This window comes from Penicillium manginii (assembly GCF_028828005.1).
Source record: "Penicillium manginii strain IBT 31320 chromosome Unknown utg000002l:1.0-5564898.0:1.0-5567710.0, whole genome shotgun sequence".
Lineage (NCBI taxonomy): Eukaryota > Fungi > Ascomycota > Eurotiomycetes > Eurotiales > Aspergillaceae > Penicillium > Penicillium manginii.
Window position 1 is genome coordinate 4773627 of NW_026643103.1, and position 22023 is coordinate 4795649.

General features: G+C 49.5%; 7 protein-coding genes across 7 annotated transcripts; 2 read left to right on the forward strand and 5 right to left on the reverse strand.

Moving 5' to 3' along the window:
* Positions 1-4740: 4740 nt before the first annotated feature.
* On the forward strand, positions 4741-6215 carry N7533_003081 (WD40 repeat domain-containing protein; the record flags this gene model as incomplete). Its single annotated transcript, XM_057099731.1, has 5 exons — positions 4741-4858; positions 5060-5772; positions 5858-5947; positions 6006-6125; positions 6195-6215. 5 exons carry the CDS (start codon positions 4741-4743, stop codon positions 6213-6215), a joined length of 1062 nt encoding a protein of 353 aa, XP_056964867.1.
* Positions 6216-8584: 2369 nt separating this feature from the next.
* N7533_003082 (phosducin family protein) lies at positions 8585-9564 on the forward strand (the record flags this gene model as incomplete). The annotated part of the gene is made up of 3 exons (XM_057099732.1): positions 8585-9175; positions 9255-9484; positions 9549-9564. The coding sequence occupies 3 exons, from the start codon at positions 8585-8587 to the stop codon at positions 9562-9564; spliced, it is 837 nt and encodes a 278-aa protein (XP_056964868.1).
* A 1143-nt stretch (positions 9565-10707) lies between these two features.
* On the reverse strand, positions 10708-11738 carry N7533_003083 (putative transcription initiation factor subunit (TAF30); the record flags this gene model as incomplete). Its single annotated transcript, XM_057099733.1, has 5 exons — positions 10708-10796; positions 10863-10983; positions 11051-11194; positions 11272-11414; positions 11522-11738. 5 exons carry the CDS (start codon positions 11736-11738, stop codon positions 10708-10710), a joined length of 714 nt encoding a protein of 237 aa, XP_056964869.1.
* Positions 11739-13180: 1442 nt separating this feature from the next.
* Positions 13181-14285, reverse strand: N7533_003084 (Ran GTPase-binding protein YRB1; the record flags this gene model as incomplete). The annotated part of the gene is made up of 4 exons (XM_057099734.1): positions 13181-13254; positions 13314-13442; positions 13513-13780; positions 14007-14285. 4 exons carry the CDS (start codon positions 14283-14285, stop codon positions 13181-13183), a joined length of 750 nt encoding a protein of 249 aa, XP_056964870.1.
* A 497-nt stretch (positions 14286-14782) lies between these two features.
* Positions 14783-17332, reverse strand: N7533_003085 (uncharacterized protein; the record flags this gene model as incomplete). The annotated part of the gene is made up of 1 exon (XM_057099735.1): positions 14783-17332. One exon carries the CDS (start codon positions 17330-17332, stop codon positions 14783-14785), a length of 2550 nt encoding a protein of 849 aa, XP_056964871.1.
* An 820-nt stretch (positions 17333-18152) lies between these two features.
* N7533_003086 (uncharacterized protein) lies at positions 18153-19909 on the reverse strand (the record flags this gene model as incomplete). The annotated part of the gene is made up of 3 exons (XM_057099736.1): positions 18153-18169; positions 18217-19742; positions 19818-19909. 3 exons carry the CDS (start codon positions 19907-19909, stop codon positions 18153-18155), a joined length of 1635 nt encoding a protein of 544 aa, XP_056964872.1.
* Positions 19910-21105: 1196 nt separating this feature from the next.
* Positions 21106-21912, reverse strand: N7533_003087 (ankyrin repeat domain-containing protein; the record flags this gene model as incomplete). The annotated part of the gene is made up of 1 exon (XM_057099737.1): positions 21106-21912. The coding sequence occupies one exon, from the start codon at positions 21910-21912 to the stop codon at positions 21106-21108; it is 807 nt and encodes a 268-aa protein (XP_056964873.1).
* Positions 21913-22023: the final 111 nt, after the last annotated feature.

Genomic DNA, 22023 nt, shown 5'->3' on the forward strand with positions numbered 1-22023 from the left:
TGTGAGTTTAGTGGATAAAGGAGAGTATAGTGTTCCCGATAGCGATGGGAATCAGACGAAAGGAACCAACGGGGGAAGATGGTGAAGACGATGGCAAGAGGGGAATGAAAAGCCTTCGAAAGCGGAGGAGGCGTCACAGTCACAGTCAGGCGGCGTCTCTCCTTAATATTACGGTACCCGCCCGGTCTACTTCCCGCCACCCGCACTATTTTTATTTTTATACCATACACCCTCTCTCCCTCTGCTCATCGTGTAGGTTATTACTCATGAGTTATAACTTATCTCCTATTTCATCTGAAGTCCCTTCACTTAGTCTTTCCTCCACTCCTTCTCCCCAGATTATCCGACCCCCTCGTGGCGATTACTCTGCAGTGCAGCAGTCCCAGCGGTCCGCCACCTGCGCTCGGCCTGACGATTCCAAATGGAGGTGTCCAAGTGTTGTAGATGGCCTGTTTCAAGGGATGATCATGCATATCGCATATTCCTACCATTGGACTTTTGCCTTATGATCTTCATTCTAGACATATGCCTGCATAACCCCGGGACTCGTGAGCCATGCATGGTGGATCGTGGATCGATATTCGCTTTTGGAGACCACAGAAGGGGTGTGATCTTCACTTGACACCGTTGGCTAGACCCATCAAAAGAGATACTAGTACGGAGTACGGAGTAGTCTGCTAGGTATATAGACCCCCAAGGTAGACGGGTGACGGTTTGAGAGGGAGGGATATGCACTGTTCTTACTGCGGGCTCTGTAAAGGGGGGTCTCTCACCTAGTAGTACCTACTAGGTATGTATGTGACTACAATACTCCATAACCTATAGGTTCCTTGTAGTCAGACTGATACGCTTACTACGAGAAAGAATCCTCAGGTCGTCCGTTTTGGGGGCCAGACTTCAAAAATCGGACAACACAAAACAAGTCCGGAGAGGACCGTGAACGCCGAGGGCGAGAACCCGTCCCCTCTAATGTCTCCTAACAGGGGTCGATCATGTTCCCGCCCAGATTCCCCAGAGCACGGCACCGTGTCCCCCTTTTCCTAGTCATGGCATCGGGTTGATGTCCTAAATCGTGGGGTGGGAGGAAATAGTCTCGACTGCCATCCCGCACTGGACACATTAAGTATCTGTATACGACCTCAGGCATAAGTACGTATTAAAACGTATTAAAGGAGTAACGACATCGGATCGAATCCGGAGATTACAGTCATCAGTACTCGTAAATACATTCGCAGGCACATCACTAATTACCTACTGAAGTGAGATACTGAAACTTTAAGATGAGGAGTTAAGTATAAATTCCAGCAAATCGATCTGGTTTGCTTTATTTCACGGTGGACTCAGCCGCCGTGCTTCTGCAGAGCAGCAAACAGTCTCGCGTCTGACATTAGTATGTGGACTTGTGAACCCGTCAAGAAGAGATTGCCAAGTCCATCACGAAGTCCTAATAAGGGCGAGACTCATCTTGTCCTTTGTACTCTGTATTAAAATGCCATTGTTATTCCGTCGATCCTTGGGTGGGGCAAGGGCTTGCACGTTCCAAATTAGGTGGGCCATTGGAAATAAAAGCCCATGCCAACAGGACAGTGCAGAGCTAGATGACGTGCAGGGAACCAAGAGGTCCAAGTTTACTCTTTAGAACTGCTGACATTAGAGATCAAGCTGGGTGTTGCTTCAGGGGGGAGGAAAAGGCGTGAAGACAAGACCGAAAAATGCTCCGAAGCCTGACGTGATGACATGTACCTGCAAATGATGATCGTCCAACGGCAATAATAATACACTATCAAGCCGGAGTCGGGATTGATGGGCGGCGCAAAAGGGGGTCCCCCCAAAAAGCAAAGTCTGGTGGGGACTCATCTTCCTGACGCGCGCCGAGGAACAAGAGCGCGAAGCGATTCGGCCAAGGCGAGCGACAAAAAGTTGGCTCCAACCGTTGGCCCCGCCGGGGCGGGAGTGATGAGTCGAGAATCCCCTAAAAAAGAGCCTCGCAGGTTTTGCAGGATCCAGGGAGATTGGAGATTATGCAGGTTAGTAAGCCCACACCAGACCCGTTCTCTCATGGTGGAGCCATTGAGAACATTGGGCCATTGAATGTGAACGGAGTACGGGGACAAAGAGAGAGAGAGAGAGCTTGGACCGGGTGGGTAGCACAACAGCTCCGAGCTGAGAGGGTTCGGGGGACATGCTGGTTGGGATCAAGACTACTCCGTAATCGTGGCACACCTGGCATTGGCTACTTCGACAAGGATGGGTGCAAGGGGGAAAGGAAAATGGAGAGATAGAGAAAGTGGTGGAGAGAGTATGTGTATGTATGAGAGGTCACGGTACGGAGTAGTTACGTACGGAGCTCGGCTCTCGCCCCCGAACAGAAAGAGAGAAGGAAAAAAAGAAGAACAAATGGTCTTCGATGACGCCAGGAGATGAAAATGGATGAAGCGCCGAGATTGAGAACGGTACTCCATAAACTAGGCATTCTCTGCCAAAGTCGTGGAGACAGGGGTTCGATTGCTCGCAGTGCCTGACCCATCGTTCCGGTCTTCCCCTCAATGGACAGAGCACGTTACATTTATTGATATTTACTCCGTAGAGCTGGACACTATTGAGCTCTAGCCGCGTCCTATCCGCGTCTGGTACCTATTTTTTGTTTCTTTACAAGAGTACGTTGCTAGATCTACCGATTGGCCATTGACTTCTTCCGTCAAAGCACTATCATAAGCCACCCCCAAAAGGATTCCCTGTTGCGCAGTGTTAGACATCCATTGCGTTTAATATATGAAAGAAAGGAAAAGGAAGGGTCATTGCCCACCCTGAAAATACAGTATTTCTCAAAAATACCGTACTGCTGTTTTTTATCCACTTGGGGTTTTTAACTGCCAGGTATTGTAGTGGTATTTATGTAGTTGTATCTAGTCTAGTATCTACATTGAAGTTTTAGAAGACAATTGATCATTGATATTAATCATCTTAATACCTGCTAGGTAAGCCTTGCACATTTCTGATGCAATACTACCCAGGTACTCCTGGTACGACCAAACCTATAATGTAACCATGAATCCCAGTCCCAATCAGCCCAATAACGAAAACATCGTAATGAAGGAGAGATATGCTCGCTAATGAATAGCATTGATACAGGTGTTTTGCAGTCATTGGTAGTTCGCTGAGATACTGAGGGATTCCTAGCTCTTGTAACTCGTTCAAAGTTTGATACATAAGCCCCAGCCTCATGGGTATACAATTGATTCATACAGCGAAATGGATCAAGAATCTCACCATCATCGTTGAAGTTGAAAGGATCAAAGACTTTAGCAACCATCTCAGTAGAGAAGTTTTTCTTAGTCACGATAAATACTTGGGATGCTTTTTGATCACCAATCTGTAGTGGTTACCTCATCTCCAGTTTGAGTGAGTCTGTATATCGTTGACAGCATTGAAGTGGGGATAGTTGGTGTCGTTCAACCATGATTGTCCGAATACTATGTAAACAGTATGCATAGACTCGTGTTGGATTGTCTGGAATATGAGTGAAGGCTGTAAATTTCCAACCTCTACGGTATGGTATTGGAGGTTTACGAAGTTCTGTAGACGGTGGCCCAAGCCCTGCTTTGATGTAGACTTTTGGGCGGTCGATGTTCTGTTCTTCACTGCCAGTGTCCTTATACCATCTTCTGCCGTATATTCACTCGGTGCATAGTATCGTTCCCCGCAGTCTACCCATACATTGTGTCTTGAACGGCCGGTGATTGACTCAAGTATAGTCTATTAAGACTAGGCTCCAAACTTGTAGATATCGAGACTTCATCGTAAGTCAAGGCCGATTTCCCCACGGCAGCATTCATGATTCAATCAGTGTATAGTTAGCAGAGCTGGTGTGTGTTGATATTCGTGCGCCGTCACCGATGGACGCTTATGGCCCATTGTAGGATTTTTCTCATCGATTAGCTTCATATAAGTATTAGCTTCCGAGCAAATTCAGACCCTCTAGATGATTGATAATGTCCGTCGCTGTTGGAAACCGCTCGAATGCTGGAGTGTGGTCGATTCATGGTGTGGGCTCCAAAATACGTTGTTTCTACGTATTTTTAAGGATATCTCAAAGTTGGTAGCGGGTGGCATTTAGCAGCCACCGTACCGTACCGAGTAAGTACCACTCTTTAAGATACACATGGGGGGGTTTGTATTGTGTATTGTGTATTGCCGTATTCCCCACCGGAGGCGGAGGGTCAGTAACGCCATGAATGAAATGGAATGATGATCAAGGAGATAATATCGAGTTGAGTTTTCGTTTAGGCCGGTTTGATATATAGCAGACTACAGGTAGTAGCTATACATTTGTAATAGTGATAATATCATCTTAATTTACCTTGACTCAAAATACTCACTACTCCTACTCTGCAGATTGCCCCGTATTTGAGTACTGGGTACTTGTATTACTCTGTACTAGGGTATTATACTTCCCCCCTTCCCCCCAAAGCCAAAGGCCCCCCCTGACCCAGTTAGACCTTCGACTCCCTCTTCCTTTTCCCTCCAATTTGCGCCGCGCCTCGTACAAGTTCCTTTCCACTGCCCCCCCTTGTTAAGATTATCTTACAGACGTATTATGATCACAGCTTAAGGCCTCATCCCGTCTGCCTTCGATCCACTTTCAGCCCTCCCTCTCCTTCCTTCCTCCATATCTCCTTCATCCCTTGGACATTGTTCTCTCCCCTCCTTTCCAATCTCGACACCTAGGGGACCGGCATTATGGCATCCGAAATGACAGGCGAACAGATGCAGGCCAAGATCACTGCGGCTAGGCGCGAAGCTGAGGGTTTGAAGGACAAGATCAAGCGCCGGAAGGATGAACTGGCCGACACCTCCCGTACGACTTTCCCATCCCATCCCATCTCATCCCATCCATTGCCTTTCCCCCCTCATCCACCTCGATTTTTCATCACTACCTCTCGGAACCCATTTCCGGAGTTTCTTCGTGGATCATCTTCCCTTTGTAAAGGGAAAAGAGAGAATTGATCCGGAAAATCAACTCCTGACTGTGAATACCATGCTGACACTTCACTTGCAGTGCGTCAAGTCGCGCAAGACCAGACCGAAGCCCTCCCCCGAATCGGCATGAAGCCGCGCCGCACACTGAAGGGTCACCTTGCGAAGATCTACGCTATGCACTGGTCGACGGACCGCCGTCATCTTGTCTCCGCCTCGCAGGATGGAAAGCTCATCATCTGGGATGCCTACACCACCAACAAAGTTCACGCCATTCCCTTGCGGTCATCCTGGGTCATGACTTGTGCCTACGCGCCTAGCGGCAACTATGTCGCCTGTGGTGGTTTGGATAACATCTGCTCCATCTACAATTTGTCTTCGCGCGAAGGCCCAACCCGCGTTGCACGCGAGCTTTCTGGTCACTCCGGCTACCTCTCGTGCTGTCGCTTCATCAATGACCGCCGAATCATCACTTCCTCTGGCGATATGACTTGCATGCTGTGGGATATCGAATCTGGTTCCAAGGTCACCGAGTTTGCCGACCACCTGGGCGACGTGATGTCAATCAGCATCAACCCGACCAACCAGAACATCTTCGTCTCCGGCGCCTGCGATGCATTCGCCAAGCTGTGGGATATCCGTACCGGGAAGGCCGTGCAGACATTTGCCGGCCATGAGTCCGATATCAATGCTATCCAATTCTTCCCCGATGGAAATGCCTTCGGTACCGGTTCCGATGACACCACCTGCCGCCTGTTCGATATCCGTGCCGACCGCGAGCTGAACAGCTACCAGGTACATTTCACCCCCGCCCCCCACCGAAATGCAACAAACATACGAGTCGATTCTGTCCCCGAGCCAAAGCTAATTGAAAATGTAGAGCGAGCAAGTTCTGTGCGGTATCACCTCCGTCGCATTCTCCGTATCGGGTCGTCTCCTGTTTGCCGGATACGACGATTTCGAGTGCAAGGTACGTTATATCTTTTCTTTGCTGGTATATTGGTCGATTGTTGCTAATCGAGATTCAGGTTTGGGATGTTCTGCGTGGCGACAAGGTTGGCTCGCTCAGCGGTCACGAGAACCGCGTGAGCTGCTTGGGCGTGAGCAACGACGGTATCAGTCTGTGCACTGGATCCTGGGACTCTCTCGTAAGTTTTCGCTCCGACAGTGACGGACTCCAGGAGGAATATCTACTAACCTCTGCTGCCGCGATATAGCTCAAGGTCTGGGCCTGGTAAACCTAAAAACAAAATAAAACAACCGCAAGATACCCCGTGTCGATCATTTGCAATGCTCTTATTCGAAATTTTATTTGGGTCGATGGGTCGATATACCGCCATTGTACGATAATAATCAGCTAACCGTGGGGATTTCCCAAAGGGGCTCCTGCGATTACGGCGCAGTCAATCGGGTTCGTCGCATGCGATACGGAAAGTGTATGGTGAAGGCGAGCGCGACGCTGGGGAAGAAACGAAAGCGACGACACAATGTTCTGGGCATGACGAGGGCGTCCGTGGTAGTTGCGCAGTGAACCGATCAGTACTGCAAAAAAACCGCAGCAGGTTCGCCCCAATGATCCCATGGCGATTTCTTCTTGTTGATTGTCCGTTCCTCCTGCTGGATGATGCCTTTTTTTTTTTCTCTCTTGATTTCCCTTCTCTTCTTTTTACCTTTCTTCCTGACGTCTTTTTTTGATCCCCCTCCCCCTTTTATTATTCTATTACCCCTCTTCGTTCTGGAAAGCCTCTCCTCTCGGTATGTATTGTCTGGGGACGGAAAGGAAAGGATTTGCTTTGTTGGAATTGGCCATGATTTCCCTCTTGATATTATTCTCTGCGTTACCTGCGTCATCTCATTTCTCATTTCAACACTTTTCTTTGATCTTTTTTCTTCTCTTTTCACCTATGTCCTATTTCCTTGCGTCCTGTGAAAGAAAGAAGGGTTGTCTGTACCTATTGTTGCCTTTGGCGCCCCCTGTGGAAACCATCTATCGGATGTGATTCTGTTTCCAGCAACTCCAATTTCCATTTGTGATTCCAATATTTCGTGTATGTCTGTCTCCCTTGAGGAATCCAGCTTCTCGCCTTCTTCTTCAAACCCGTGGCCTTTTTGGTTCTGGCCTGATCGGCAGACATAGGACATTCATCCAAGGTCTCCGGTTCATCAGTCCCATCCATTCCGACTAGATGTAAACGATACTAGGTCAATCGGAGCGGAAATGTGTAGGATGCTCATCCATTTTACCAGGAGATGCTAGTCAATGCTAGTCAATTCCAATCAGCGTGCAGCGTGTAAATTTTTAGCAGCCATGGACGAGGATGGGAGGATACCAAGTAGTAGTTTGTGTATGAGAATGCTAGTCGGGATAAGACCGAGAATAAATGCCAATCGGACACGCAATATCCTCTCTCTCACTCACTCCCACTCGCTCGACCCTCGGCCGAGCCCATGTGCTAGACTGTTTTCTCACCTTCTCCTCCGGCCCGTGACGATGCTCGTGACGTGGACCGGAGCGGGATATCCTGCAGGAAGATTCCACCTCGACAACGCACCTTTCGTGGTTATGAAACATGGACATCCACACCCCCGCTTCAACATTCCTGGCAGGTCAAATTCGGCTGCAGAAACAAGCGGGCGACATCTCCTTAGTGAGTAAAGGGCCCCCAAAGCTAAGATGGCTAGGAGCCCGCGAACCGTCAACCTATACTCGTTCAGGAAAAGGGTCAACAAAACCAAGTCCAAACTGTTCTAGTAGCAGTGGATCAGATCCTCGATCGACAACTCCACATCATCCAGGTCCCCTTGTTTATTTTAAGGTATACGCCGCCAGATACGGAGTACGAACGGGGCCATTGCCTGGGAGAGGAATGGTCGTTGAACGGCTAGGCCCTCGGGTTCGGCCGAGCAATTAAACGAGAAGTGTTGAGCCAGTGAGAGTGGATTGTTTGATCCGCAGATCGAGTTTCAAAGCCCAGAGACACCAGGAATGATGAAACGCAACAGGGCTGGACAAGTTCTGCAGCAGCCTTGTTTGTCCATCCATGCCCAGTTCAGTCGCACGAACCGCTCGCGTGGACAAAACCTTGGTTTCCACGTGGATATGTTTGCCTCCTCTGCCTCATTTCGGAGAAGTAGGTAGTATGAACATCATTCTGCTGCCTGGGGTAGCAATGTGACTGGGATGGGGTTATGAGCACCACCAATGCGACGTGACTGCCAATGTGATTGCCTATCCAAACAGGAGCCATCTCTGGATTCCGGAGTATACAACCACCACACCAACACCAATCCAATCAACCACTCGATCCATGTTCTTCGGCCCTTCGGTGGGTCCGGATTGTCAGGCCTGAAACCCCCGTCGAAAAGGGGCTGCAACGTTTCACCCTGGCGATCTCTTCCAAGCTCAGCCCCAACTCCGTCGACATTCCTTCGTCTTGCCTCAGGGGCTTTTCACTGCCGGACCAATCTCTGCTCTGTGTTTCCTTTTTTTTGCCGTCTGACCAACGTCCGAAGCGCCCATTGCTTATCCTTCTGCCCCAGTCGAAAGCTGCGTGCCCAAACCCCGAACAACTTAAAATCCCCCTCATCTCCACCACCTCGTGCCACCATGTCATCAGCAGCCCAGGAAGAATTCAACCAGCTGGTCAACAGCAATCGCGAGCGAGCCTCCCGTCACCCCGAGGATATCGACTCTGACGACGAACCCCACTTCTCCGACGACGAGTCTTCTACCCGTAACTTGCGCCAGCGCCACGCCGTTGATTCCTCCGACGAAGACGAAGACGAGGTTGATAGAAACATGGTCTCCTCCCGCAACTACCACATCCCCAACACCGTTTACGATGCCAACACTGGGCCTAAGGGCGTCATCGCTGACGCCCAGGCCTTCGAGCGTGCCCGCAAGAAGTCCTTCCGCCAGACTCTCCTCAGCGCTGCCGGCTTCGACTCCAAGGCCACCCGCGATGAGACTCCCCCGCCGCCTGCGGAGGGGTCATCGGGAAGCGAGGATGACGAGGACCGCTTTATGCGCAAGTGGCGTACTTCCCGCATGCACGAGCTTCAAGGTCGTCCTCGCCGAGCTTCCCCACGCGGCCGCCGTTACGGCACCGTTGAAACCGTCGATGCTGCGGGGTACCTCGATGCTATCGAGAAAGTCACGCCCGACACTGTTGTATTAGTTTGTATTTATGACCCGCAGGTATGTGATCTCGTCTTTTGCATAGTCAATTGCTCTCCTCCGTCCCAATCCCTTGTTTTAACTTTCATTTTCCGTATAGTCTGATGATAGCGCTATCGTGGAAGAATGTCTCGTCACCATTGCCCGCAGACAATCTTCAATCCGCATCGTCAAGCTGCACCAGGATATTGCCGAAATGAGCCACATTCAGGCCCCGGCTCTCCTGGCCTACCGTGGCGGTGACGTTTTCGCTACCATCGTCAATGTCATCCGTAGCATTCCCAAGGGCCGCAGCTGCAGCGCCGATAGCCTGGAAGACTTGTTGAAGCTGTACGTCTCCCCTCGACGGGTCCAGGTCACATTATTTTTACCGCATACTGACTAAATCTTACAGAAACCGCGTGCTGTAATATTCCGTTGACCGGATCAAAGTGATTTTTGCACAGCAATAGGCGTTGTGGTCTTTTGACTCTCACCCCTCCCCTTATCCCTCTCTCTCCTAGTGTTTCTTTCCTTGTTGTTTTACCTCTTCTCTTCGAGCCATGTCTTTTATTCCACATTTTTTTTCCCTTACAGTTGCTGTCTTGTCGATGCTAAAAAGAGATGGTCTAGGTGGATGTTTCAATGGCGTTGGAGAATTCGATAGATTGCGGATCTGGGCTCCGTTTGGGTGGGATGCTTACTGGGTTGGCTTTTCTTCTGCTTTTTGTTTCTTCTTTCTTGTTTGTTATTTCCCTCTCACTGGCTTCCATGTCTCTCCTTGTGTTTTTCTCTCTCCCTCTCTCTTTCCTTTAGTCTACGAAGACTTGACTGCGTCTTGCTGGTCGGGCCTGTTCTTGTCTCGATGTTGATTTAGTTGAGATATCCCATGCTGTTTTTGTTTCATGTCTTTATTTCCTCTCGTAATATTGTCATGTAGTTATTATTTTGATCTTCAGTAGTGATGCCTCTAACAGAGCTCCATGTAGCTGGTCACAGAGCTTATCGAATATCCAATTCCAAGTTCCCATACAGCCTTACGGTTTAACCTAGATCCCAATATACGACGTCTTCAACTCAACATCTGTCAAGCACCAAAATAACGCAAGCCACGGAAACTTGAAAAGACGGCATTTGGCAATCGGTATCAAAATTTCCCCCCCAATTCACTTAGAACAAAGCGAAGAGATAGATTAAAACAAGAGAAAATGCGACCTCACTCCAGTGCGCATTGCCGGGACTCTTTTGAATCATCGGTATCGTATCTGACTCTACGGAAAACCAAAGGGGAGAGACAACGAAATAACAGACCCAGCCAGGTTTCCTATCGAAGGAGCCCACCAACTCCCAATATCCAGAGGACAGGGGTGCAAAAAGCACAGCACAGCAACAAAACAGACAGAGGAAAAGAAATGGAATAGATGACGACAGAGATAGATAAGAAGGAAGGAAAGAGAGAGAAATAGAGAAAAACGGAGGTTATAGCCAGTTATTGTTCAAAGTACCCGAACATAAGCTAATTCAAAAAAAAGATGTGGACATATCGCTTTCCCCCCTTTCAGGACGGGAAAGTATTAGAGGGCATGGCGGTCCGATGCAAAGTCCCACAGCATCTTGATGAGGGAATCGGGCAGCGTGTAGAGGTCGACGTGGAACTCGCCCACTATTCGAGGTGACGGGATTAGCATGTGCATAAGTTCGGAGGAAAGGGGGATGGGGCACAACTCACGCTCCATATCGTTTTTGGTATACGAGTCAGGCGCCTTGTTGTCGTGGACCATTTGCACAACTTGCAGCAAGTCGTCCTCGTTGAGCTTTTGCAGGCCATCGGCGAGCTTGTCCATATCAACCTGGGAGGAGCGGGTTAGTTGGTGGGTAATCAACAGGGTCAACAAGCCGGCATTGGCAATCCCTTACATTCTTCTCAGTGCGCGACTTCTTCTTCTTGGCGCTCTCCTCGCCAACGGCACTACGTTTGTTCTTCGATCCGTTCTCGTCACCGGGAACAGGGCCGGTTTCACGCAGAGCGGACAAAAAGCTCGCCTTGGGGTTCTTGAATGTCTATTGTGCCAGGAACGTCCTCGGTCAGCTATCTTCAATGGTAGTGTTTTCCAGGCAGGCAACTCTTTGAAACGTACCAGGACGTGTTTGGACTCATAACGCTCCTGAGCAAAGTTCAGATCGTGGTTGATGAAATGCGACTTGTCCGCCACCAACTCGATCTGCATGTCAAATTCACCCCATCCTTCTTCTTGGATACGGAAAGGCGGGTTCTTGAAAGCTGGAGTTCACGAATGCAATTAGCTATGTTCCTACCGGAAACGCAGGAGAGATCACGTTGGCGCTGCCAGCCAAGTGATGACTGCCACCATAAAAGGACCGACTTACTCTGCGTGGCACGGGGTCCGAAACTCGGGTGCAGGTGGTAAACCACCTTGTCGAAGAGATTGGCTTGCACCAAGTCGCCCTTGTCGTTGACAATGTAGACCTCGATCCACCACTCACGTTGCGGGAATCCCTCAACTTCGGAAGGCTTATCACTATTGGCGAGAAAAAAAACCGTAGAATTAGCCTTTGATTCCTTATATCCCATGTCTGGCAGCATTTGGAGGGTGTAGTCGGTTCGGCGCGTCCGGGGTTGATCCTCGTGTGCACATTGCTTTCATCGCGGTTGGGTGACCTGACCAAACCGAACTTCGCGGTATAGATCAAAGAAAGGTGTGTTGTGACGATGGACGATTGCGCGAAGGGTCTGAAAGGATGGTAGGTAGGGCGCGAAGCACACGTACATGATATGTTGCTCCGTGACGAGACGGACATTTCGCTTGACCTATCCGTGAAATGCCAGTTAGTAATTAAGTTGATAAATCATGTTGCCCGAGCAATGGATATCATTTCGCTCTCCTTATTTTTTCAGAAGTAGCTTGTGTCGTAGCTTATGCAGCGCAACCATGGAGACGCGGTGAATAGCGCTTGCGCACACAGTGGGCAGACCACCGCGGCTGGAGACGAAAAGATGGGGGAAACAAGATATCGGCGGATTCAAATTAACTCACGTCGGGCATTGTACTGTTTGGTTGTCGGAATCCGTCTCTTTTGGAGAGGTTTGGGGTAGATATGAAGAAGGAGAGGGGAGGCGCGCAAGGAGGGTCGGGGAGCGTGAAAGCTTGCGCGGATGGATCAGCTGTGGAATTCTCCTTGGGATCGGAGGTAGGAGGATGGATGGGAGGAAGTCTTTTGGATGGCGCTCAAAGGTATATAGAACGCAAGACGTAGCGCATTGACAAGCAGTGAATGGGCACAAAAAGAGGACCTGCTGGAGTGGGGAGGAATGAGGTCGGGGAGATCGGTCTAAGACCGCCCACAGCGGCGGCCCGTTTGGTTTGGTTCACTTCCGTTGGTGGAGAGCCTTTCCCACCAGAGGCCATTCCTTGTTCTATTCGCGAGGTTTGAGGGAAATTGTCTTGACAGTTTTGACACTCCCGTTAAAACCTTGGAATATTTTTAAGACAGAAATGGAAGAAAGAAAGATTTCCCGGCTGTCTTGGAAGCTCCTACGTTGGCAAGGAAAGAAGCTCTGCCCTTTTATTCACCTTTGAATACACCGTCGATATACCCACGTCTAATACCTCGGTACTAGTACTACCAGTATCCAATGATGTGCAAGGTGTATATTCGATGAAGAAATGTCTATCTACTGCCGACAGTGGAACCAAAGATATCGGGAACTGTCCTCCGTTTCATCATCACATCACAATAATATGCGAGCAGCATCTTCATCACTACTGCCCTGCTCGTCACGTCGTAGGGGAAGGGGAAGGGTTGAAAAAAAAAAAGGAGGAGGGGAAGGGCGGGGAAGGAATATGGGATATTGTGTAATTGATTGAAATGTGTGTGGGAGGGGTGTTTGGGAATGGGATCTAGGGAGTTTTCAGAGCAAGATTCTGTTTCACAGGACTGAAGTCATCGACGATGAGCACATTACTCGGTCTTGACGTTGCAATCCATTGAAGAGAGCGAAGGGGTAGTGAAAAGCGCAGGGCGGTTCTACTTCTCAGCGCTGAAGAGCTTCTCGTTCGCCTCCTGGGCCTTCTCGAAGGCATCCTTGAACAGGTTGGCGTCTGTGGATGATGGGTTAGCTTATCTTGAAAAAATTCGTATGTGAACATTTCCAACTTACTCTCGCTGTTGGCGAAACGGATAGCCAGAGTCTGAGCCTCGGGCTCACCCTCGCTGACATCGGCGGCCGCGTTCCAGACCCAGCTGCGGTCACTGCCGACGTTGGGGCTCAACTTCATGTCGGGGACGACTACGCGTATTTAGTTAGTCAAAGGGATTTTTTTTGAACAAAAAGAGACCAAGTATGAAGGGTGTCTTACTGTAGTGGTTGGCGCAGACCTTCAAGGTCTTATCCCGACGCATGACGAGACGGGTCTTCTGGTTCTCCTTGTGCTTGAGCAGACGGACATCACCAGTACCACGCTCCTTCCACTCCTTGCTCTCGCGGTCGAACTTGAAAAGCTTGGCACGCATCTTGAAGGACTGCTCCTCGAGCTCCTCGTTGGTCTTGGTCTCGACGCGCTCGGTCAGGCGGATGACGGGCTCGAAGTGAACTTCGGGGGATTCGGGAGCATCATCCTCAGGGTTCTATAAAACATATATGTTAATTATTCGTCAAGGTATAAGTCTCGAAGAAGGGCTTCTTCCGGGATCTCAAGGCTGAAGATGAAGAATATGGCCATTTTGACAGGATCACACAATGCGCGCGGCGGGGAGGGGGAAACACCCCGCGTTTTGATATTGTTTGGTCGCCAAAAGCCAACTCCTCAACCACATAGCCCATCCGAAAAGCCTCTGAGGAAAATTTGCTCACCTCGCTCTCCTTCTGGGCCTTGGAGGAACCGGAAGGCTCGTCCGCACCCTCGTCGGTCTCTTCCTTCTTCTCCTTCTTGGGGCCACCACCGAACATCGAGAACACGGTGTCGGAGGTGTTGGCGGCAGCGTCCTTGACGGTATCAGCGGCCTCCTTGGCTGTGTCGGCGGCAACCTCAGTGACGGTCTTCTCACCCTCGCCGGTGGCGGGGGTCTCCTCGGGCTTCGCGGCCTCAGGAGTGATGGTGGGGTCGGGCTTGGTATCCGCGGCGTCAGACATGGCGAATAGTGGTGTATGTGGTACTCGGGGGGAAAATTTGCGACGGCGGGGGGGTTTCAAAAGTGGCAGACTACCTGCAAGAATGATGATCAGGGGGGGTGATAATTGGGTTTGTTGATTGGGGGTTCGATGAGGGGGGGGAAAAATATTAGTCTGGGTGGGCGCGGGCAGAATTGCCCCACCGCTTTTTTTGGCCGCGCCCCCAGAACGCGAGGGGTTACGAGTGACTGGAGGAACTATATGAATTACAGGAACTACCAGATATACTATTGAATGGAGGGGTACACAATAAGGAATGGAGTTGCATTACACCGACGTAACTATTCGTGAAAAACACCAGTCCAACCAAGGAGAAAAACAAACAAAAAAACATAGACACACCCCGCCCTTATTAGCCAAATCGTAAACAAGCAAGGATACCTAGGGTATTGAGATATTGAGAACTGAAAAAAAAAAAGAAATAAAGGATAGCTCAGCATTTCAGTAATTCGTTCGTTTCACGCCCGCGGGCAATCCGCCTTCTTCTCTTGGCGACGTCCGATGAAGTGACGAGCCCGAGTCTGAGCACGATCTAGCGCGCTCCTCACACTTCGCACTCGATCCAGCGAGCAATGAATATCAATATTCGGGGTGGACTTGCCCAATCGACTCCAAGCATTACTCACGATCCCTTTGGCTCCCCGGTTCACTGTCACGGAGCGGCTTTGGAGAACGGAAGAAACGCTTTGAAATCGCTGTACAGCATTACGGGTAATGACTTCCGAAAGCTGCTTCGACCGGGCTAGAACAAGATCGCCAGCGTGTAGGCCCTCGCGCCGGAGACGCTCGGAATCTTCCCACAAGAAGTGTGATCGCTTGACAACATCTCCCATGATTACCTGAAGATCGGTGGTGAGACGGCCATAGACTTCACTAAGCCCCGTTTGGGCAACTTGCAAGTCCTTGGTAATTTGAGAAGAGATGTTCTGTGCTGCTCGTCTCCAGTTGGCAATCTTGAGCCACGGGGTTCCGAAGTCAATTGTCATGGTTTGGTTAACTGGATGAGTGAATTTGGATGTGACGGTCACATCAACCAAACCATAGGCGTCTTCCCGATCCAACCTCAGCGTATAGACCCCATCAAAAAGGCGAGATAATTCATGAGGGAGAGATATACTATTCCGATGGACAGTCACGTCAAACCGCCGCTGTTTTCTGAAGGCAGAAAGGTTGCGTGGGGGCTTGATGACTACATGGCAGTCCCCAACGACCTGAATCTCAAATTCATCAGCACTCACAGCGGAGCCTGATAACGCAATGGAAAGACCCGATGGCGAAGAAACAATAAATTCGGACATTGCAGCAGTTCCCAGATCGAGATCCCCGGAAGGTCGAATGGACAGCGCCGTTTGCCTCACACCTTCCAAGGTCAGAGCTGCAGTCGGGATCGAGGTGGTTGACGTCTGAGACAGCGAATGAGACAGCGCTGAACCAGCAATCAGTTGTGCAAAGAAAAGAGAGACCGCCTTTAATACCGAATAACCAATTGACAGGACCACCGCCGAAATAAGGGTCAAAGTGACGAGACGGAGGAGAGGTCCTAGTTCACGGGTCCAGGCGGCATAGGTTGGTGGGATCCAGCTGCGTGAATACTTCTCGGGGTCCGCAAGCGAATTTCCCTTTGCAGTTTCGGGTAGATCAGAGGTTGCTTTGAGTGTCTTCTTTGGGTAGATGTCCATAAGAGACGCCAGGTTTCGGTTGAGCTGGCTCGGTGTGATGCTTTCAAACGTCTTCAAGTCGATGGGGTAACGCTTGAGTACCGCTGTTTCCCCGGTTTCCGGGTGACGTGACTCCAGGCAAGTATGGAGACTGTGGTGGTTAATAGGAATGGCCTCGCCGGCTCGTCTCCAGATAGGCTCTTCGGAGATGACCATTGCGGGAATCCCATGTCGTTCCAAGAAAATATGAGCGAGACGTCGAGTCTTCACAGCGGCTGCGTTATCGCGGGTGGACACAAAGATAATGGCCACGTCTGGCAAAGTCCACTCAGAAGGAGATGATACTTGATACCCGTTGTCGAGCCACTGCGAACGGCAAGTAGGGCGGTTCTTGAATTTCAAATGCAATGTGCTCGGGCGATCTGCATGAGCGTCGGAGCTAGCTTCCGTGCATTCATCTACCACAAGCTGGACATGAATGGGAAGAAGTTCTGCAAAGTTTGGGACTGCTCCAACTCCGAACGAAGTCGGAACAACATGATATCGAGAGGACTCGGCAGAGCTAGACTGCGACCCGGTAGCTGAGCTTGACACCAGGACATCGCCGATCTTATCCAGTATAATATTCCGGTACTCCGTGTTCCCCAGGTAGAGAACACGAAAAGGTTTATCCAGATCAAGGCTTTGCTTGGTCATGGTTTGCTGGACAGTGGCTAGGATAATCGAGTTGATCGGGTAAGGGTTATATGGGAGTCGGGTCCTGATCTCCGAGGCTGTGTCCTCGTCAAAGACATGGATTGTATGCTTGAGCTCGACTGTTGCCATCTCGGGCCATTTAGCTGGCTCTAAGAATTCGATCGAGTTCAAGGACTGGCGGAAGGTGGTGGGTCGGGTTGTCAGGTTGCTATCATCAATAGCAGATCCGGTATGCGAGAATCGTGATGGAAACTGTTCCGATGTCGCGAGCGCACGCAGCTCTTCCTGGTTCCGATTGTCATAATCATGAGGGTATTCGTGCCCCGGGTTGTCGTCCTCGCTACCGCTGTCTTGATCGTCCAGGCTAGCCACATCGTCGGGGGTAGATTGATCGAGCAAGGAACCGATGTCTGTCTGTTCGGAACGACTCCCATCCTCGGAGTGCAAGTCGGATACACTGAGGGTTGCCCAACTTTCGCTGAGAGCCTTGGTGGGAGAATCATCGATGTTTTCTGACGTCATGTTGTTTGTTGGCCGTGAGCGGGATAACCACTCTTCTACTGAGGCAGTCAGCGGCGGGAGGGTCGGATATTGTAGATGCGAGACTGTTTGGGCGCTCGGTGGACGCCTGGACGAGTCTCGAGCGTCAGCCATGACTCGTATATGTACATCGATGAGATGGGTCCAGAGAGGGAAAGGGAGGAGACAAATATGAAGAGAAAAGAGACGAAGACGAAGGGCAGGAAGCGAAACACGTACAAGGCAGATGGGCGGGATTTAGGCATGTGCCCCGGTTGTGGGTCCGCGGGGTGAAGTCGCCCGTCAGCTGGTTGGGTTGGCACAAGTGGGAAGGAGGAAGTAAGAAGGGGGTGATCAGGAAGGAGTTGTATTCTTGAAAGATATATTCGTATCCAAAAACAAAAGAAAGAGTGATAGAGGGGAGATCGAGGGGCAAGAAAGATAAGTGAGGGGAAGGGAAGCTTTGGAGGAATCCTAGGATAACGTGATGACTGAAGGAAGAAGAGGAGAGGGGTGCAGCTGTTGGACCGGACCAAGCTACTTAGGTACCACTACTAGTAGTAAGTACCTAGGTAAGTATCTACCTAGGTAGGAAGTTGAAAAGTTCGGCACTTTCCAAACTGTCATTCAGTTACCATCACTAGACTACACTCATCACTCTTTCTTATCCACGCATACTTCCAGTCCCCACCGAGCCCCACCGATCGTCACCTAATCGGGAACAGCCATCTTTACTTGTACTAATGGGCTATGGAATATATCACTAGTATACTAGTAGGACTACCTATTTATGCATCTTCCTTTCTTGAATGATTGATATTTTGTGATACTTTAACCAATGTCCACCGTTCATGGTGACGTAACCTTTTTTCTGGCTATTTTCAGAGCCCACCACCATCATGATGATCTTCAATCCCACCTACACCCTACACTACTTCTAGTACTAGTACTAGTTTCATTCTTTGCTGCCAGCTGCACAATGATCAAATCAGTGTCTAGCCCAACACCACCCACTTTACTTAGAGTCCCGTTGGTCAGATTCCATTGCCCAGCACCCCACAATACCTGAGTAATAAAGGTAAATGCAGCCGGCAATTGAATCGTCACTGTGTTCGTCCAGTTTGGCGTCTGCAGAGACAAAATACTAACCAACATCTGTTTACCAACTCTCCATCCCGCTACATCCATCTCAGTCTGTCCCACTGCCTTCAACGTCACAGTCCGAGCTCCGAGCATAAAACCCGGCACTGCGCCATGAGCAAGCACAACCGACAGCTGTTTAGTCATGGTGCTGATTTGCGGCGTAGTCGGCCAGGCCCACATAACAATCCCCTTGGCGTTGTGATTCAAACTCAGCATCGTCATGGTCACTTCTTCCGCTGCGGTAGGCGTCCGGTTATAAAAAGTCTGCTTCCCAAACGCTTGCGGCACACCCCACAGAGGTTTCGGAACACTACCAATCCAAGTCTGGTACTTTTCGAAGCGGTCCAGTCGGGTCGAAATATCCTCGACCACCCCGTCACAATCATCACATCCACATCGTCCGTACGTTTTATTGCAGGGCGTATTGTAGACCACCGACCAGGTCGTGTTGACTCCGATGGGATACACGTCGGAAAGTATAATATCCGCACCGGCCGAGTAGTTGCCATAATAGAAATTATAGCAGTTCAAGAGCACCGAGACCGGATGCCACGGATCCAGCATCTTGATCAGGGCGTAGGCTATACTCGTGGCGTTGAGCGGGTCGCCGTGGCCATCGGGTTCGTCTCCTGTATACCAGAGCAACAAGCTTTTCCGTGCCTGGAGGAGAGCTACCTGCGCCGTCACGGAGATAAGGTTTTGGTATATATAACGCATGTCGTACATCACCCACAGCCCGACCTGATCGCAAGCATTGAGGAAAGTATTCAGCGCGGTTAAATTAAAGGTCTGGGTCAGCGTCGTCGCATCTGGGACGAGGTGGATGATATTGTATCCTTGATTGATAAATGCTTGCGGATTGGGTGCATTTGCCAAAGTCGTGTAGTAAGAATATGGCAGTAGAGGAGTCCAGGTTGTTGTCCTGTTCGTGATGTTTTGTACCAACAGTCCGCCATAGAGACTGTCGACCTTGGTGGTGGTACCCCCGTCCAACCGCGCTGGAAGATAGTATAGCAGCGTCGTTGCGTTGTACACCCACCGCGCACTGGCACGTGTGACTGTGAGGGTTACACCATATGGAATGAGGCGAGGAATAAGGTTCTTGAGGGAGAAAGGCACCTCCTGCAAGCTTTCCGAGGTCACACCTCCGGCAACTGAGTGATGCAGGTGCAAACTCTCCCCCTCGATAGATATCTCGAGCTTCAGATCGCTGTCGTCTTGCGCTTCGGCGTAGTCCCAGGCAATCCCGTGGGTATATGAGAACTGTGATTCCACGATGAAGGAAGCGTTGACATCGGTTGGGATGTATAAGCTCATCCGCGGACGAACTTGGATATTCAAGAGAGGTCTTGTCGATGCTGCGGGTTTCTGTAGCGCACCCCCTGGTGCGAACGATTTATTCCTAGGAACGTTCAAGTTAGTGCCACGGCTTTTTTTGATCCTGTATCGAGCTGCATGGGTCTTCAGGCCTACTTACGTGGGCAGATATGCCTTCCCACACCAAATGCTCACGCCAGGTGGCTTATTAAAGGCAGCGGTCAGGCCAAACACAAGAAGCAACCAAAACATTGGATCGGTTGGTAGAGTTATCGTGATTCCGAGGGCTCAGCAGCTGTCTGGTTACAAGCCAAGTATATCAATCTTCCACTTTAAAAAGCTTGGCTTCCGGCCCCCTCATCTTTAATTTTTCGGATGTTACCTTCTTTTCCGACGCTGCAAAACATTAAAGGGGCACTGCTGGTTGTCTTTGTAACCATGGAGAATAAACCAAACGCTATTGCCGTCCTCGATATAGCCTTGTACTGGCTCGATCTCATAAATCGACATTTTAGATTCATGGCTTAGAACGGAAGGCATCAGTTTCTCTGTAAACAGCTCCCGCGAGAGCTCTTCTCTCTTTTCTTTTCTCCTCAGCTTTATTACATTCGTCAAATACTACACATTTTTTCAGTGTTCTGAGTTTCTTGCACCTCAATTTTCGAATATTTTGTGGTTATCAACCTACCTTAGTACATTAATTGAGTTAAATTTGAAATTTTTTAGGAAGATCAGTTTTGGCTTTATAAATCGATTGGATTTGAATTACTCCATCGCAGTCCCCGGAAAAGATTTATTGCTTTTTAGCTACCTTTTTATTGATAATAACTCTGAATACTGCGCACTCAAGCCTACTTGCTTGTCCTCTGTTACGCGAAATATATTTCTCATCTTAAGTGTCTTCCAAGGTTGTCGAAATGCTCATTTTGTATTGGGTTTTATCTCTTATGATAGATATACTATAAGCAGGGGAGCTCTTTAGACTAATCTACTTAGTATACTACGTAGTATCTCCTTTAAATTTACTTAATAGAATCTAAGTCTATGTAAGGTTTAATATAGTAATATACAGTGCTATAATGGAAGTTCGCACCTTCATAGCCTCATACTAGTATTGTAAAAAAAATCACGAATCCATAGACATCGTCCACAAGCTTATCATTGAAAGAGAGAACAGCTACCCCTACAGTAGATTGGTGATTCACTTTCATGACTCGCCATTACTACTCAGATGCTCATCTTGTCTGAATCATTTCTTTACTCGATCCTCCTACATAGGTAGTTAAGAAAAGTGAGGCCGGATACAAATGGATTTAACATTTGCGAACCCGATGCATTTACATTTTTAACTGATTCACCCTCGATTTTGTAAAGTGGCAATAGTTCCATTCTCGGTTTTCATTGAAAACAGATGGAAGCGTAGGAAATTAGATATATCTGGGTGCTGTTCAATCATCCCGAGCAAACAGCGCTAAGATCTCTTGTTTCTCGTATGTAGCAGCAACATCCAACGCGGTAAGTCCGTTCTTATTCTCCTTCCAAGGACTGAGTCCCAAATCAACAAATATTTCAAAAAGATTCGCTTCATAATCTTCACCCTCATAGTTCCACTCCCGAGATGCAATCGCGTGCAAAGGTGTATTTCCTTCATTATCAACCTCCTGTAGACCATGCAAAGTAGCCATTCTCGCACAGTCCTCCGGGTTCGCGTAGCGATCAGGCATGTTATCACACCACGATCCGTGGTAGCTCTTCGGTGCCTTGACGAATGTAAATAATGCTGTTTCTCCCTTGTTATTCTGTGCTGCTGGGTCACAACCCGCGCTCAAAAACCTGTTGTAGAGATTCAAGGCATCGGTGAAATGATCCGGGCCCTGATCTTCTTCGATCTGGAACGCTCGGTCGATGTTGCTGTAGTCCATAAGCGGCACAGAAGCGTAATGGAGCGCCGTTCGACCGTCTGGGAATATTTCAAGTGCGTTGGCGCCTGCATCCAAGAGGGCGGACACTATCGCGTGGCATATAGCACTGGAGTTATCCACGTTTCCTGACCCACAGTCTTGTTCTGCCACTTCGCTTTCCTTCTCATATTCCTCGAGCGCACACCGTAGTGCTGTGTAGCCTTCGTGATTGCAGTGTGTGATCCTCGCGTCATGGCTTAAAATGGCTTGCACAGCTTCAAGGTACCTGCTGCGGATGGCGTGATGGAGTGCTGTTGAACCAGAATAATCCACTGCTTGAACATCAACGCCCATATTGACAAGTGTTAGCACGGCGCTCTCTTGTCCCTTTTTCGGAACATTCATGCACGCTTTCATTAGCGGTGTGCAGCCTTTACCGTCTCGAGCATTGAGGTCCAGTCCTGT